Source organism: Cnephaeus nilssonii (assembly GCF_951640355.1).
Source record: "Cnephaeus nilssonii genome assembly, chromosome: 10".
Taxonomy (NCBI): domain Eukaryota; kingdom Metazoa; phylum Chordata; class Mammalia; order Chiroptera; family Vespertilionidae; genus Cnephaeus; species Cnephaeus nilssonii.
Window position 1 is genome coordinate 14,806,502 of NC_137081.1, and position 12,096 is coordinate 14,818,597.

The 12,096-nt window shown below is 38.0% G+C and overlaps 1 protein-coding gene across 1 annotated transcript in view; it reads left to right on the forward strand.

Annotated features, from left to right (window-relative positions):
• Window positions 1–12,096, forward strand: part of PTH2R (parathyroid hormone 2 receptor) — a gene marked incomplete at its 3' end in the record, with an annotated part of 42,000 nt that overhangs the window by 19,747 nt on the left and 10,157 nt on the right. The window contains exons 5-9 of the mRNA XM_079783265.1: window positions 1,874–1,971; window positions 3,694–3,883; window positions 5,299–5,452; window positions 8,920–8,980; window positions 10,165–10,231. Coding sequence (XP_079639391.1) covers window positions 1,874–1,971; window positions 3,694–3,883; window positions 5,299–5,452; window positions 8,920–8,980; window positions 10,165–10,231 — 570 coding nt within the window. The remainder of the gene's footprint in view (window positions 1–1,873; window positions 1,972–3,693; window positions 3,884–5,298; window positions 5,453–8,919; window positions 8,981–10,164; window positions 10,232–12,096) is intronic.

The following is a 12,096-nucleotide window of genomic DNA, read 5'->3' on the forward strand; positions in this document are numbered from 1 at the left end:
TTTTCAGATACCTGGTTAAGGAAAAGTATTTTCTTTAGGTTAGAGCTACTTGGCTGAGACATATACAGATATACTTATAAATATGTGTCTCGGTGTGTATTGTTGCATTACATTATGTTTACATTACATTATATTATATTATATATAAAGATTTAAAGAGGTAATCAGTGACACGATGCATGATTTCTCTTGATTACCTGTAAATGGCTGCATCTCATCTCACTCTGTATTCCAGGAGGAGCTTTGTATTTTAGAGATGTATTGTCCATTTCCTAAGATTTGCCAGTGTTTGATTCATTAGTATGTGAAAGATTAGAGTTGTAGAATTAAAGAGGCCTGGGGCATCCTATAAGTCTTCCAGCATAATACCAAATTTTACACAGAACCAGACATGAAGTGTTGGTCAGAGTGACACAGCTCACTGATAGCAGGCCTAAAGCAGAGCCCTGATCTACAAATCCCTCATCAGTGCTGTTTCTAGGATAGTAATTGTATGTAAACTTTGAAACTTCTAGGTCATTACTTTTAAGTAATACATGGTGCTTTACAAGTCATGCTCAGCCCAACCGGGGTGGCTCAGTGGTTGAGCATGGACCCATGAACCAGGAGGTCATGGTTTGATTTCTGGTCAGGGCGCACATGCCTGGGTTTCGGACTCAATCCCCATTAGAGGGCATGCAGGAGGCAGCAAATTGATGTTCTCTCTAATCGATGTTTCTATCTTTCTATCCCTCTCCCTTCCCCTCTCTCTAAAATAAATGAAAAAATATTTTTAAAAAAGTCATGCTTAAACTCCTATTATTCAGACCTCATGTGTAAAATGCGTGATGACAAAATTATAGAGCTAGAAAATAGATTAATGGTTGCCAGGTGTTTGGGATGGTGAGGAGGAGGAGGTAGGTCTGACTGTAAAGGGACAGCACAAGGGAGATCTTTGTGGTGATGGAATAGTTTCCTGTCGTGATTGCACTGATGGTTATTAAAATTTACATATGTGTTAAAATGACATAGAACTATATACACACAAGTTGTACCAACGTCAAATTCCTGGTGTTGATATTTTGGTCTAATTATGTTAGATGTAATCCCTGGAGGATCCTGGGTGAAAGGTATATTTGACCTTTCTTACTATTGTTTCCACTTCTTTTGAATTTATAATTTTTTTAAAATAAAAAATTAAAAAGGAATGAATCATTGATTCATGCAATATCACTGGGTATCTAAACAGTATGTTGACGAAAAGGGTATATACTATATAATTCTAAGAACTCCATAAGCAGTCAAAAAGTATGTGAAATACATGAATAGATAAGCAATTTATGGTGCCAGAAATTGGAACAGGAGTTAGCTGGGGGTTGATGGTGGGTGGTTTTTGACTTGCAAGGGTCACAATGAACTTGGTTTGTCAAAACCCATCATGCTTTTTTAAGGGCTTGTACATTTTAGTTTATGTAAATTACAGCTCAATAAGAGTGTTAAAGCTAGAAATAATATTCCAAAAAATTACGTATTCTTTTTACCAGTTTCCTCTTAAAATAGTCTTGTAACATGTGTTCTGTTTACTTCCTATATCATGTCAGATATATAATTTCAGTTAGTGAAAATGAACAGTACAAAAATATAAGAAGTAAATATTGCAACATTCAGTTTGACCTCACTTAAGCAATAAGAAATGCCAAATATTGTTCTCACATCTTTAACCCTGACTTGAATTTAGGAAATAAGAGGGGACCAGAAGGATAATCTATAGTATTTTATGAATTTGATAACACATTGGCTCTCTCTAAACTGGTGAAAGCATGGTTTTTTTAGGTTATCTATGTCGACCAATTTGTTCCAACCTACTTTTCTAATTAAATCTCTTCCTCTGCAGCAAGAATTCTTTGAACGCCTGTATGTCATGTACACTGTTGGATATTCCATCTCCTTTGGCTCCCTGGTTGTGGCTATTCTCATTATTGGTTACTTCAGGTGAGTGATTCCCATTCTCATTATTGCCCATCGCAGACACAGAGGTCTCACAATTTGTGTCCCCAAATATTTTTCCTAACACAAGTTTCTGAATTCAGCCTAGTGTTATTATATGACTTGACTCTGACAATTTATTTATTTTTTATGAGAAATTCAGGGTTTTGTTTAACAGCGGATTCTTTCTATATAATTACTTTATATATAACCAGAGGCCCGATGGACGAAATTTGTGCAAGAGTAGGCCTTCCTTCCTCCGGCTACCGGCTTCCCTCTGGCACCTAGGACCTGGGTTTCCCTCTAGCCACTGGCAGGCAGCTAGGACCCAGGCTTCCCTCGCAGCCTCAGCTTCATCCGGAAGGTCATCTGGAAGGACGTCTGGTCTAATTAGCATATTATGCTCTTATTATTTTAGATTGCTATACTATACAGAAAATGTTGTATACAAATTTCAGAAACTCTTCTGTTTCACAAAACAAAATACTCCTTTATTAGGAGACCAAATAGTGTTGAGTCTCTCAATAATCAAAACCTACTTATATACTGGGATGGAAATGGTTGCCATGTACCCTTGGCCAAATACTGCTCACCTGTGAAGACACTCCCAAGGAAGAGTCAATCTGAGAGGACCATGTGGGCACAATGGACATAAATAGCACATTAACATTGTAATATCTAAATTTAGCTTATTCCTTTTTCTTTAAATACATTTTTATTGGTTTCAGAGAGGAAGGGAGAGAGAGAGAGAGAAACATCAATGATGAAAGAGAATCATTATCGGCTGCCTCCTGCATGCCCCCTACTGGGGATCGAGCCCAAAACCCAGGCATGTGCCCTGACTGGGAATTGAACTCTGACCTCCTGGTTCATAGGTCGACGCTCAGCCACTGAGTCGTGCTGGCTGGGCTAAATTTAGCTTGTTCTTATTTGACCTTCCCATCCTATGTTAAAAAACAGAAAAAGAGATCATTGGATTAAAAATATTCTTACCCCCTTACACTTGGGTATTTTGTCTCTGGAAGAAAAGTAGTATTATATTACATAGGAAAGCTGTGTTTTCTTACCGTCAAGCAATGGAGAGCTGAGCCTTTTTGACCAGATCATACCACAGTTTTCCTGAGGTTTTTTTTTTCATCAAACTTGAAGAAAAACTCTTTTTGGAGTTAGCTTTCTGCACTGGAAATTAGTGTGATAATATCTAACATACTAAGCATGCTACTGACTAATTTGTGTCTGTGATCCTTTTATAATTCCAAAGCTTTTTATGTTAAAATGAGCTTGTTTCCTCTCCAACATGCCTAGAAAATAAAATTGTGGATCGCTATCACAATCTTACATTTTCTTACGGAGAAGGTATTGGAAATGTGAAAGTTCCAGTTTTGATAATGTTTATCTCTGTTCAGTGGTTCTCCATTAATCATTTATTACTTCAATATACAGTATGATAGAATTCTCTAGTATAATTTAGTATGATATTTAACACTGCAAAATCTGGATGAGCATGGTAGCAGATAAGGATAAATTTGAAATTAATTCCCAAAAAGTTACATTTTAGTTTTTGATCCCAGTTGTTTCTATTGGAAATATATGAGAATGGGTTTCTGTCTTTGTTCAGGTTTATTATATTTTCCTCTGTTTTGGGGAGGAGTTTGGGCGCACTTACGTATTTTCTTTGCCCTTTTCTGTTCTTATCCAAATCTATAACTGATTATTTTCTCTCCATAGACGATTGCATTGCACTAGGAACTATATCCACCTGCACTTATTTGCATCTTTCATGCTGAGAGCTGCAAGCATCTTCATCAAGGACAGAGTGGTCCATGCTCACATAGGGGTCGAGAAGCTGCAGTCCCTGATGATGCAGGATGACCTACAGAATTTCATAGATGCGCCTTCTATGGACAAATCACAATATGTAAGTGTTTTCACCATTTTCTCTCATTACGTAAGTAAAATACTACAGTTCATTAAATATGTGTTATATTGTTTTGGCTTGTCTTATCTGTGGACTTCCTGTAATAGATGACCAGTTTGTATACTGATGCTTCCTGTCTCAATTCTGTCCTCTACTCTCATGCCTAATTATTCATTCAAGAGTGTTTCGGAACAGAAAGTGCAAAAAGCACATGATCGGAATGGCATTTAATGTGTGACCCATAGCAGCTGTTACCACTTGCAAAAATAAAAAACCCACTTGCAAACCCAGAAGCTTGGCACTTAAAAGCCCATGACATTCAGTTCCTTAATTGTAGACTCAAACAGACTTCCATGGCACTTGATTCTGCTGTTAAATATCCTGGTGTTACTTATTAAATATAATCACCCAATATTTCAGTTAATTAGATCCTTAAAGCAACATATTTGGAAATGAAGTATAGTTAATTGATGCGAATTAATGCCCTATCTGTGTCTTTGCTCTTTGCCTTGTAGCTTTGTATTCCATGCTGATTCTGATTCTAGACTGGCTTTGTGACTTGTTTTACACAATAGAAGGAAGTAGAAGTGATAGTGTGCCATCTGAGGGCAGACCTGTATGCACAAGCCTAGCCAACCAAGATCAGCTGAGCATGGCACAGATCAGCAGAATCACCTAGATTCATAAGATGTTTTAAATGTTTACTGTTTTAAGTCATTAACTTTTGGGGCATTAAAAAAAAAAAAGACCAATAAATTTATGGTAGAATAATAGATAATATTTTTTTCTTTATGCTTTTCTATACTTGCCTAATTTTCTCTAGTGATCATGGATGTTTTTAACAAACAGGAAAAATTAAGGAAAAGTGATTTTTTTCTAGTTTCTAAAGAAAATCATTTTTAAAAAATAGAATCAAACCTATAGTCATAAAAATGCTATGTTAAAATAATTTTTTTCCAGTCTCTTTCAAAAGCCTTGGCCTTCCTATGTAGAAGAGACATCCTACATAATAAAAGGCTAATATGCAAATCAACCCAACAGTGGACCGACCGGTCGCTATGACAAGCACTGACCACCAGGGGGCAGACACTCAATGCAGAAGCTGCCCCTGGTGGTCAGTGCGCTCCCATAGGGGGAGCGCCGCTCAGCCAGAAGCCGGGCTCATGGCAAGCGCAGTGGAGGTGGTGGGAGCCTCTCCTGCCTCAGGGGCAGTGCTAAGGATGTCCGATTGCCAGCTTGGGGTGCAGGCCGGGCTGAGGGACGCCCTCCCCCCACCCCAGTTCATGAATCTCATACACCAGGCCTCTAGTAGATTATAAAAAGAAAAATGAATAATTGCTTTTCAGTCGTCTAATACTGGCATTCAGTACAATTAGGAGTTCTAATATGATGCAATTCTGGTTTATTTGTGACAGATTGGGTGCAAGATTGCTGTTGTGATGTTTATTTACTTCTTGGCTACAAACTACTATTGGATCTTGGTGGAAGGTCTCTACCTGCATAGTCTAATCTTTGTGGCTTTCTTTTCCGACACCAAATACCTGTGGGGCTTCACCTTGATAGGCTGGGGTAAGGAAATTACTCTTTTTCTTTTAAACTGCATGATGGATTTTAGGACTTTCTGTCATGCCTATCATTAACATTCTTTCAGCGATTTTCCTGAAATAAAGTCTCCTCATCTTATCTCTCTCCCTCCTTTTTTCTCTTTCATTGTTCATCGAGGAAAAGTGTAAGAGCAGGTCTGTAATCCTCCCAGTGGTAACAACCTTAGCGGATAGCTGGTGTTCTTAGGCCACATTCTTGAGAGGATTTTTTGGTGGAAACATAAGAGAACCACATTGTTAGCCATACACATTGAGAACTGCTCCGTTCGTAGCTTATTCAGTGTCCTGAGTTAGCAATGGTTTCATCCTAAAATTTTTAATTTTTGAATTTTAAGCTATTAGGGCTCATCATTGACTTGTGTTTCTAAGTTGTATGATGAAAATGCCAGAAAGGAATTTATAAGATTATCTTGACTGCATGTAACAATACAAACTACAAACTAATTATGTGGACTGACCATATCTTTTAGATGGAAATAATTCAAATTACTTATGGGATAAGTAATCTAAAAAAAAAAAGATATTCAGTTCACATCTCAAAACTGCCTCATCAGGACTAGAGGGATTATTGGACGAGGGACTAACGCAACACGACTGGAGAAAAGGATGTTGTTTGTTAAAATTAAAGAGAACTTAAAACTCATCTGTGGTTAAAATTAAGTTTCAAGATTAACAATTGTATATTGCAATTGCTATTTTAACATTTAAATTATGAAGTGCTCAGCATAGGAAAAAAATGAACTAGGTGGCTCAAAATCAAATTTGAAGGTTTTTTTTCCCCTTCCAAAATTAGAATATTTCTTGGCCCATTTTGCCTTAAAATTGTTTTAACATTAGAAAATGCGAAGTGAGGAATATTGAATTTCCTTGTAGTTAATTAATAACCTTTAAGAAGACAAAGGGTCACCTGGCCAGTGTGGTTCAGTGGTTGAGCATAGACCTATGAACCAGTAGGTCACAGTTCTATTCCCGGTCAGGGCACATGCCAGGGTTTTGGGCTCAATCCCTAGTGTGGGGTGTGCAGGAGGCAGCAAATCATCTCTATCTCTTCCTTTCTATCTCTCCCTCTCCCTTTCTCTCTGAAATCAATAAAAATATATTAAAAAAAAGAAGACAAAGGGTCAACTTACTATAACACTTCATTTATTCTGAAATAATGATTGTCGTGAATAAAGTTTTATTTCGGAAGGGAGCTTGTCAGCTTTAAGGCTCTCCCATCTCTTTAACTAGCAGTTACTGGGGGGAAAAAAAAAGATACATTGCATTTTTCAGGGTACTTTGAAATTTTTTTGGACAGCTTTTGGTAGTTTGACTTCAAGTCAAAATTATATCTGTGTACCAACATAATTACTAGACGTTGGCAAAAGTGTTAATAGAAAATTTAACAATAAATGTAGACATTTGTCTGAATTAGTTTCTTTTTCTTTTTGGATTTCTACAGCACCGGTCACACTTGTAATAAATTCTTTTTCCTCTATTTACTTATTGGTTTGATAGCTAACTTCCCCATCAAGTCTTATTTGGGCTATATCAGTCAAGTCTGTCCTTCCTTATAGTCAGGACTTTGTCTCACTGAAACCCAGGAAACAAGTTAAATCTTTCTATGAAAAAGAGAATTTTCAGTGAGCTTCTATGTGAGTATGAGTTTCTTACCTTTTTTTTTTTTTTACAACTTTAATTAATTTGCCCACAAAAATTTTGGCATAGGAATGATAACTACAGTAGATAAGCATCATTCCTTGAACTTGTTTTATCAATTCGTTTAAAAACTTACATGACAGCAAGCAGGATTTATATGAAAAGCCACTGTGAAAAAGCATTTTTATGTGAAATATGTGCTCACTCAATTAACCATAATCTAAAACACTAATAACCAATCTTTATAGCATTATTATTCTAGAGTTGGTCTACCTTCTGACTCCCTCTCTTTTAAACTCTACTTTTTAAACAAGTAAATGCTCTAGCTTAGGACATATACAGTTAAAAGAACAGTGGTATTCTTTGAAAAATATCTCTCTACTACTCAAACATAGTTACTATTTATCGAAGTAAATAGCTATTTGGTTAGTAGACTATTTTCCCCTCATTTCAACACCGAGAATCTGATTTTAAAACATTTTTATTTCCTATTCCTTTTTCCAAATTCCTATGAGGAAAATAATGGTCAAAAACATTGCAGCTGCCTTGCCAGGATCATTTGCTAGACTAATTCACAGTGAATCCAGCTTCCTACTTCCTTTCAATGAGGTGATTTGTTGGCTTCACTGGGGAAGAGAGCTTGCTTGGATTCCTTTGTTATTCATTTGGAACCAATCATTATAGCTTTCAGCTCTCCTCAGCTGGGTGTGGAGTTACATTACTTAGATCCATTTTGCTGATTTTTAACAATCATTTGGGAGGGAAGGAAGTGACGATCTAAAGAGGAGCAGATGCCACATCTGACCTTTCGTAAATTGAAGACAAATATTTAGAATGACTGTTTTTACACATCTTTATTACAAACAAGGCATATAGAGGAGTAAAGGCAAATACTGATGATGACTATGTTTTGTTTTTTTCCTTTCAGCCAACCTCATTCTTCATTTCCCCCCCTCTGACTCAGTTTCCTCATAAATGTGGCACTTTATTCTTGGTTCCATTTTGTTCTTTCAACCACATATTAAAAAAATATAGTTAGTTCTACACTTAAAAGGTGTTAGTCTTGTTTCTTTATCCTTATTAAATGTAATTTACCTCTATATCAGCAGCCATTCTTAATTTTCAACTGCCAAGATGAAATGTCAGAATGCACATGTTATCATGTAAAAGCACCTTTTCAGGTTATACTATGTAGACATGTTCCCATTGCCAAGCTTGTAGGTAGAATATTTTCATGTTCTGTATTCTCTGAAAACAATCAGGAGAAGGCACTACATCTCCAGTTTTATTATTTGTGTGTAAAGTGACTTCAATCCAGTAAACGTTATTTGATCATCCATTTGGCAGTAAATACAATTGAAATACGGAGATATGTGTAGAGATACCACACATAAGAAGCATGCAGTGTGACCCTTTAGGTTATTTTGTTTTTTGTTTGCCTGTTCAGATAATATGTGTTATATTCAAAATGCACCAACCACGGCCTGCTTCTGGCCCCAGGAACTTCAGTCCACTCCCAGGAGAGCTTGACCTCACATCTCTCAAATGAAAATCGGGCCAACCTTCATCCTCAGACTTTTGGGACCAAGTAACATCCCTGTGTTGGCTCACTTCTCAAATGGACAACATGAAAATGAGAACTTACCTTGTTCACATAGGAACCTGTTTCCATGTCTGGTTTTCCTCTCTCCACTTTAATGGTATATTTTTATGTGTGGTGAATATAAGAAAAAAAATCCCTTAATCTTAAAACAACAACAACAACATGGTCTCTGAGTTCTTTTCTGATTGCAGGGTTCCCCGCAGTATTTGTTGCAGGCTGGGCCGTGGCACGAGCAACCGCGGCTGATGCAAGGTGAGTGGAAAAGAAGAGGTAAATGTAGAAAATCCAGGTGCCTGCTGTCTGTTCTCACGGTCAAGCTTATTGTTATTGACGGAACTGTGTCTCCCCCAAATTTATTTGTGGAAGCTCTAACCCCGGGTGTGACTGTATTTGGAGATGGGGTCCAAAGGATGTAATTCAGACTGAATGAGGTCATAAGGATAGGGTCTGAGATGAGAGGATTGGTGCCCTTATAGGAAGGGGTACCAGAGAGCTTCCTGCCTCTCCGGGTGCATATAGAGTGTAGGCCTTATGAGCGCAGCAACAGGACAGGAGAGAGGCCTCCACAGAAACAGATCCTGCTGGCACCCGGATCTGGGACTTCCAGCCTTTAGACGGGAAGGAAATAAATGTCTGTTGTTGAAACCACCCAGTGTGTAAGATGTAATGGCAGCTCGAGCCGACTCATGCACTTCTATTACATGAAAAGATGATTAAATGACACTTCTGATAGAGTTTTAGAACTGAAAAAGTCTTCCTTTGTATATTCAATAGAGTATAGAGTATCTTCTAAAACGAAGCCTGATCAGTTTTTCTCCAGATGGCCAAGATGCAGAGAAATTCAAAGTTCTGGCTTTGAAAGGCCAGATCAGGACACTAATCAATTATATTTCACTGAACATAGCTAAAATTTTCATTTCTGTGGACAAAAAAGTATTTGTATTCAGTTTTTTATTACATTCCTATCAATAAGAATCATGCGTATTATTGTAGATTTTCTACTGCATTCCTATGGATAAGGATGATTTTCATTATTATCAGTATTCTACAAGTTGTGAAGTTATAAAATTGAATTGCTTGCAAAATAAAAGTATCAGTTCCAATAACAATAATAAAAATAAAGTACCAGTTGCACCACATTTAGAAGACTAATTTTTGTGTAGCTCTGGAAACATGGTTTTGACTCTTGTTACTATAATTTTTAAATATTATTAACAAATTCATCAATATTTATAATACTCTATAGCTAATGGTGTGGAAACCAGGACACATTACGCTTTTTTTTTTCCCACTGGTTTGGGTGTTTTATGAGATTTTTTTCTTTTTGTCTTCAATGCTTGGGACTGGAGTTCTTTGTAAAACTTAAAATACTACTTAATTCTCAATGCCTGTTTGTTTGCAAATTTGTTTACGAAAGCTTTTTTTTCCTGTCTCAGGTGCTGGGAACTTAGTGCTGGAGACATGAAATGGATTTATCAAGCCCCTATCTTAGCAGCTATCGGAGTAAGTTTAAAAGCCTGGGTAGATTAAAAAAAAAAAAAAAAAAAAAAAAAAAAAAAAAAAAGGATGCAGAATTAAGCTGCTGCTAAAACCCAGAGAAAGTTTGTCGCGGTTCTAGGAAGATTAAGGAAACTGTCACAGTACAGCGGTCGCTGTTGGGAGAGTCTGGGCTGGGGCTCAGACCCTTATTCGTGGCTGACACTGAGAAATTCATCTGCTGAGATTTCTAACTTGCAAAGTGAAACAGTAAGGTGATGCTAGAGGGTCTAAAAGATTCTCCATTAGTGAAGAACAAGTACAGACGATGGTACACTCGAGAATTCTGGAAGGAGATTTAGGTAGAAAATGCCATTTGCATCTTCTTGAACTATAATTATGACAGTTCTAATGCAAGAATTCTTAAGTCTCTTTCCAATATTACAAAATCCATTTAATATCAAAAAGCAGAGAAGAGATTTCAGAGCACCTTTCTGCTCACGGAGGGTTACCTTTCTGTTGCATTATTACAGGTCAGGGTTATCACAGTTTCCTTTGGTTCCTTCATTTTACTGTAGAACCAGCCTGTAACGAGGGAGACGAGCCCAGGACCCCATCTCAGCACTCTGATGGCGGTGCGCCTCCCTCGGAGCTGCTCTTGTCCCGAAGCCAGGAAGGATGATGCTGATGCTAAAAAACACTGCATAGTGCTTACCACTGCTGGGCACTGTTTTCAGTGCTTTGCTGTGCCAATTTTTCTAATCCTTCCCATCACTCCAAATGAGGAAACTGCCCAAGGTCATGCAGCTAGTAAGTGGTGGAGCTGGGATTCTGACTTCAGGGTCACTGTCTCTACCCAGTGAGCTCCTGTACTTATTTTTCTTTAATATATATTTTATTGATTTTTTACAGAGAGGAAGGGAGAGGGATAGAGAGTTAGAAACATCAATGAGAGAGAAACACTGATCAGCTGCCTCCTGCACACCCCCTATTGGGGATGTGCCTGCAAGCAAGGTACATGCCCTTGACCGGAATCGAACCTGTGACCTTTCAGTCCGCAGGCCGACACTCTATCCACTGGGCCAAACTGGTTAGGGCTCCTGTACTTATAATACAATCTAAATCCCTAAGACTCTAGGAATGGATATCCTGTCACTCCTGCCTGCAGCCCTCTGCAGCTGTGCCTTAGCGACCCTGTCTTCCTCTCAGTTCCTTGGACTTGTCCACTCTGTCCATTTCATTCTACACTGTACCCCTACAAGGCTGAGATGAGCTTCCTTCTCTACTTCTTTACTTATTTATTTTTAATATTTTTATTGATTTCAGAGAGGAAGGGAGAGGGAGAGATAGAAACATCAACCATGAGAGAGAATAACTGATCAGCTGCTTCCTGCACGCCCCACACTGGGGATCAAGCCCACAACCCAGGCACGTGGCCTGACTGGGAATTGAACCGTGACCTCCTGGTTCATAGGTCAATGCTCAACCACTGAGCCACCTAGCATAACCTGCAGAGTGCAATCAGGTTTTCCCTTCTCAAGATTATCACAGTGTATAATGCTTCTGGTTGTTTGTTGCACGCCCATCACATTGCAAGGTTAAGTGAACAAAAACCATAATTTTTCTAAACTGTATTCCTAGTGCCTAGCAAGTTTCCTGGCAAACAGTGGTCACTCAGTAAATGCTTGTCGAAAAAATAAAACAGGCATGCAAGTTAGATATCCTGGGGAATGTAAGAGGGAAGGCGGGAAAAAACTGCAGAAAGCAAGTATAATTACAGAACTTCTGAGTCCATTTCATGCAACCTTTTCATTTTCCTGGAGAAGGGAACTGAAGTCCACACAGATACTGGTCACCTGGCTAGTGTGACAAAACAAAGACTATAATATATA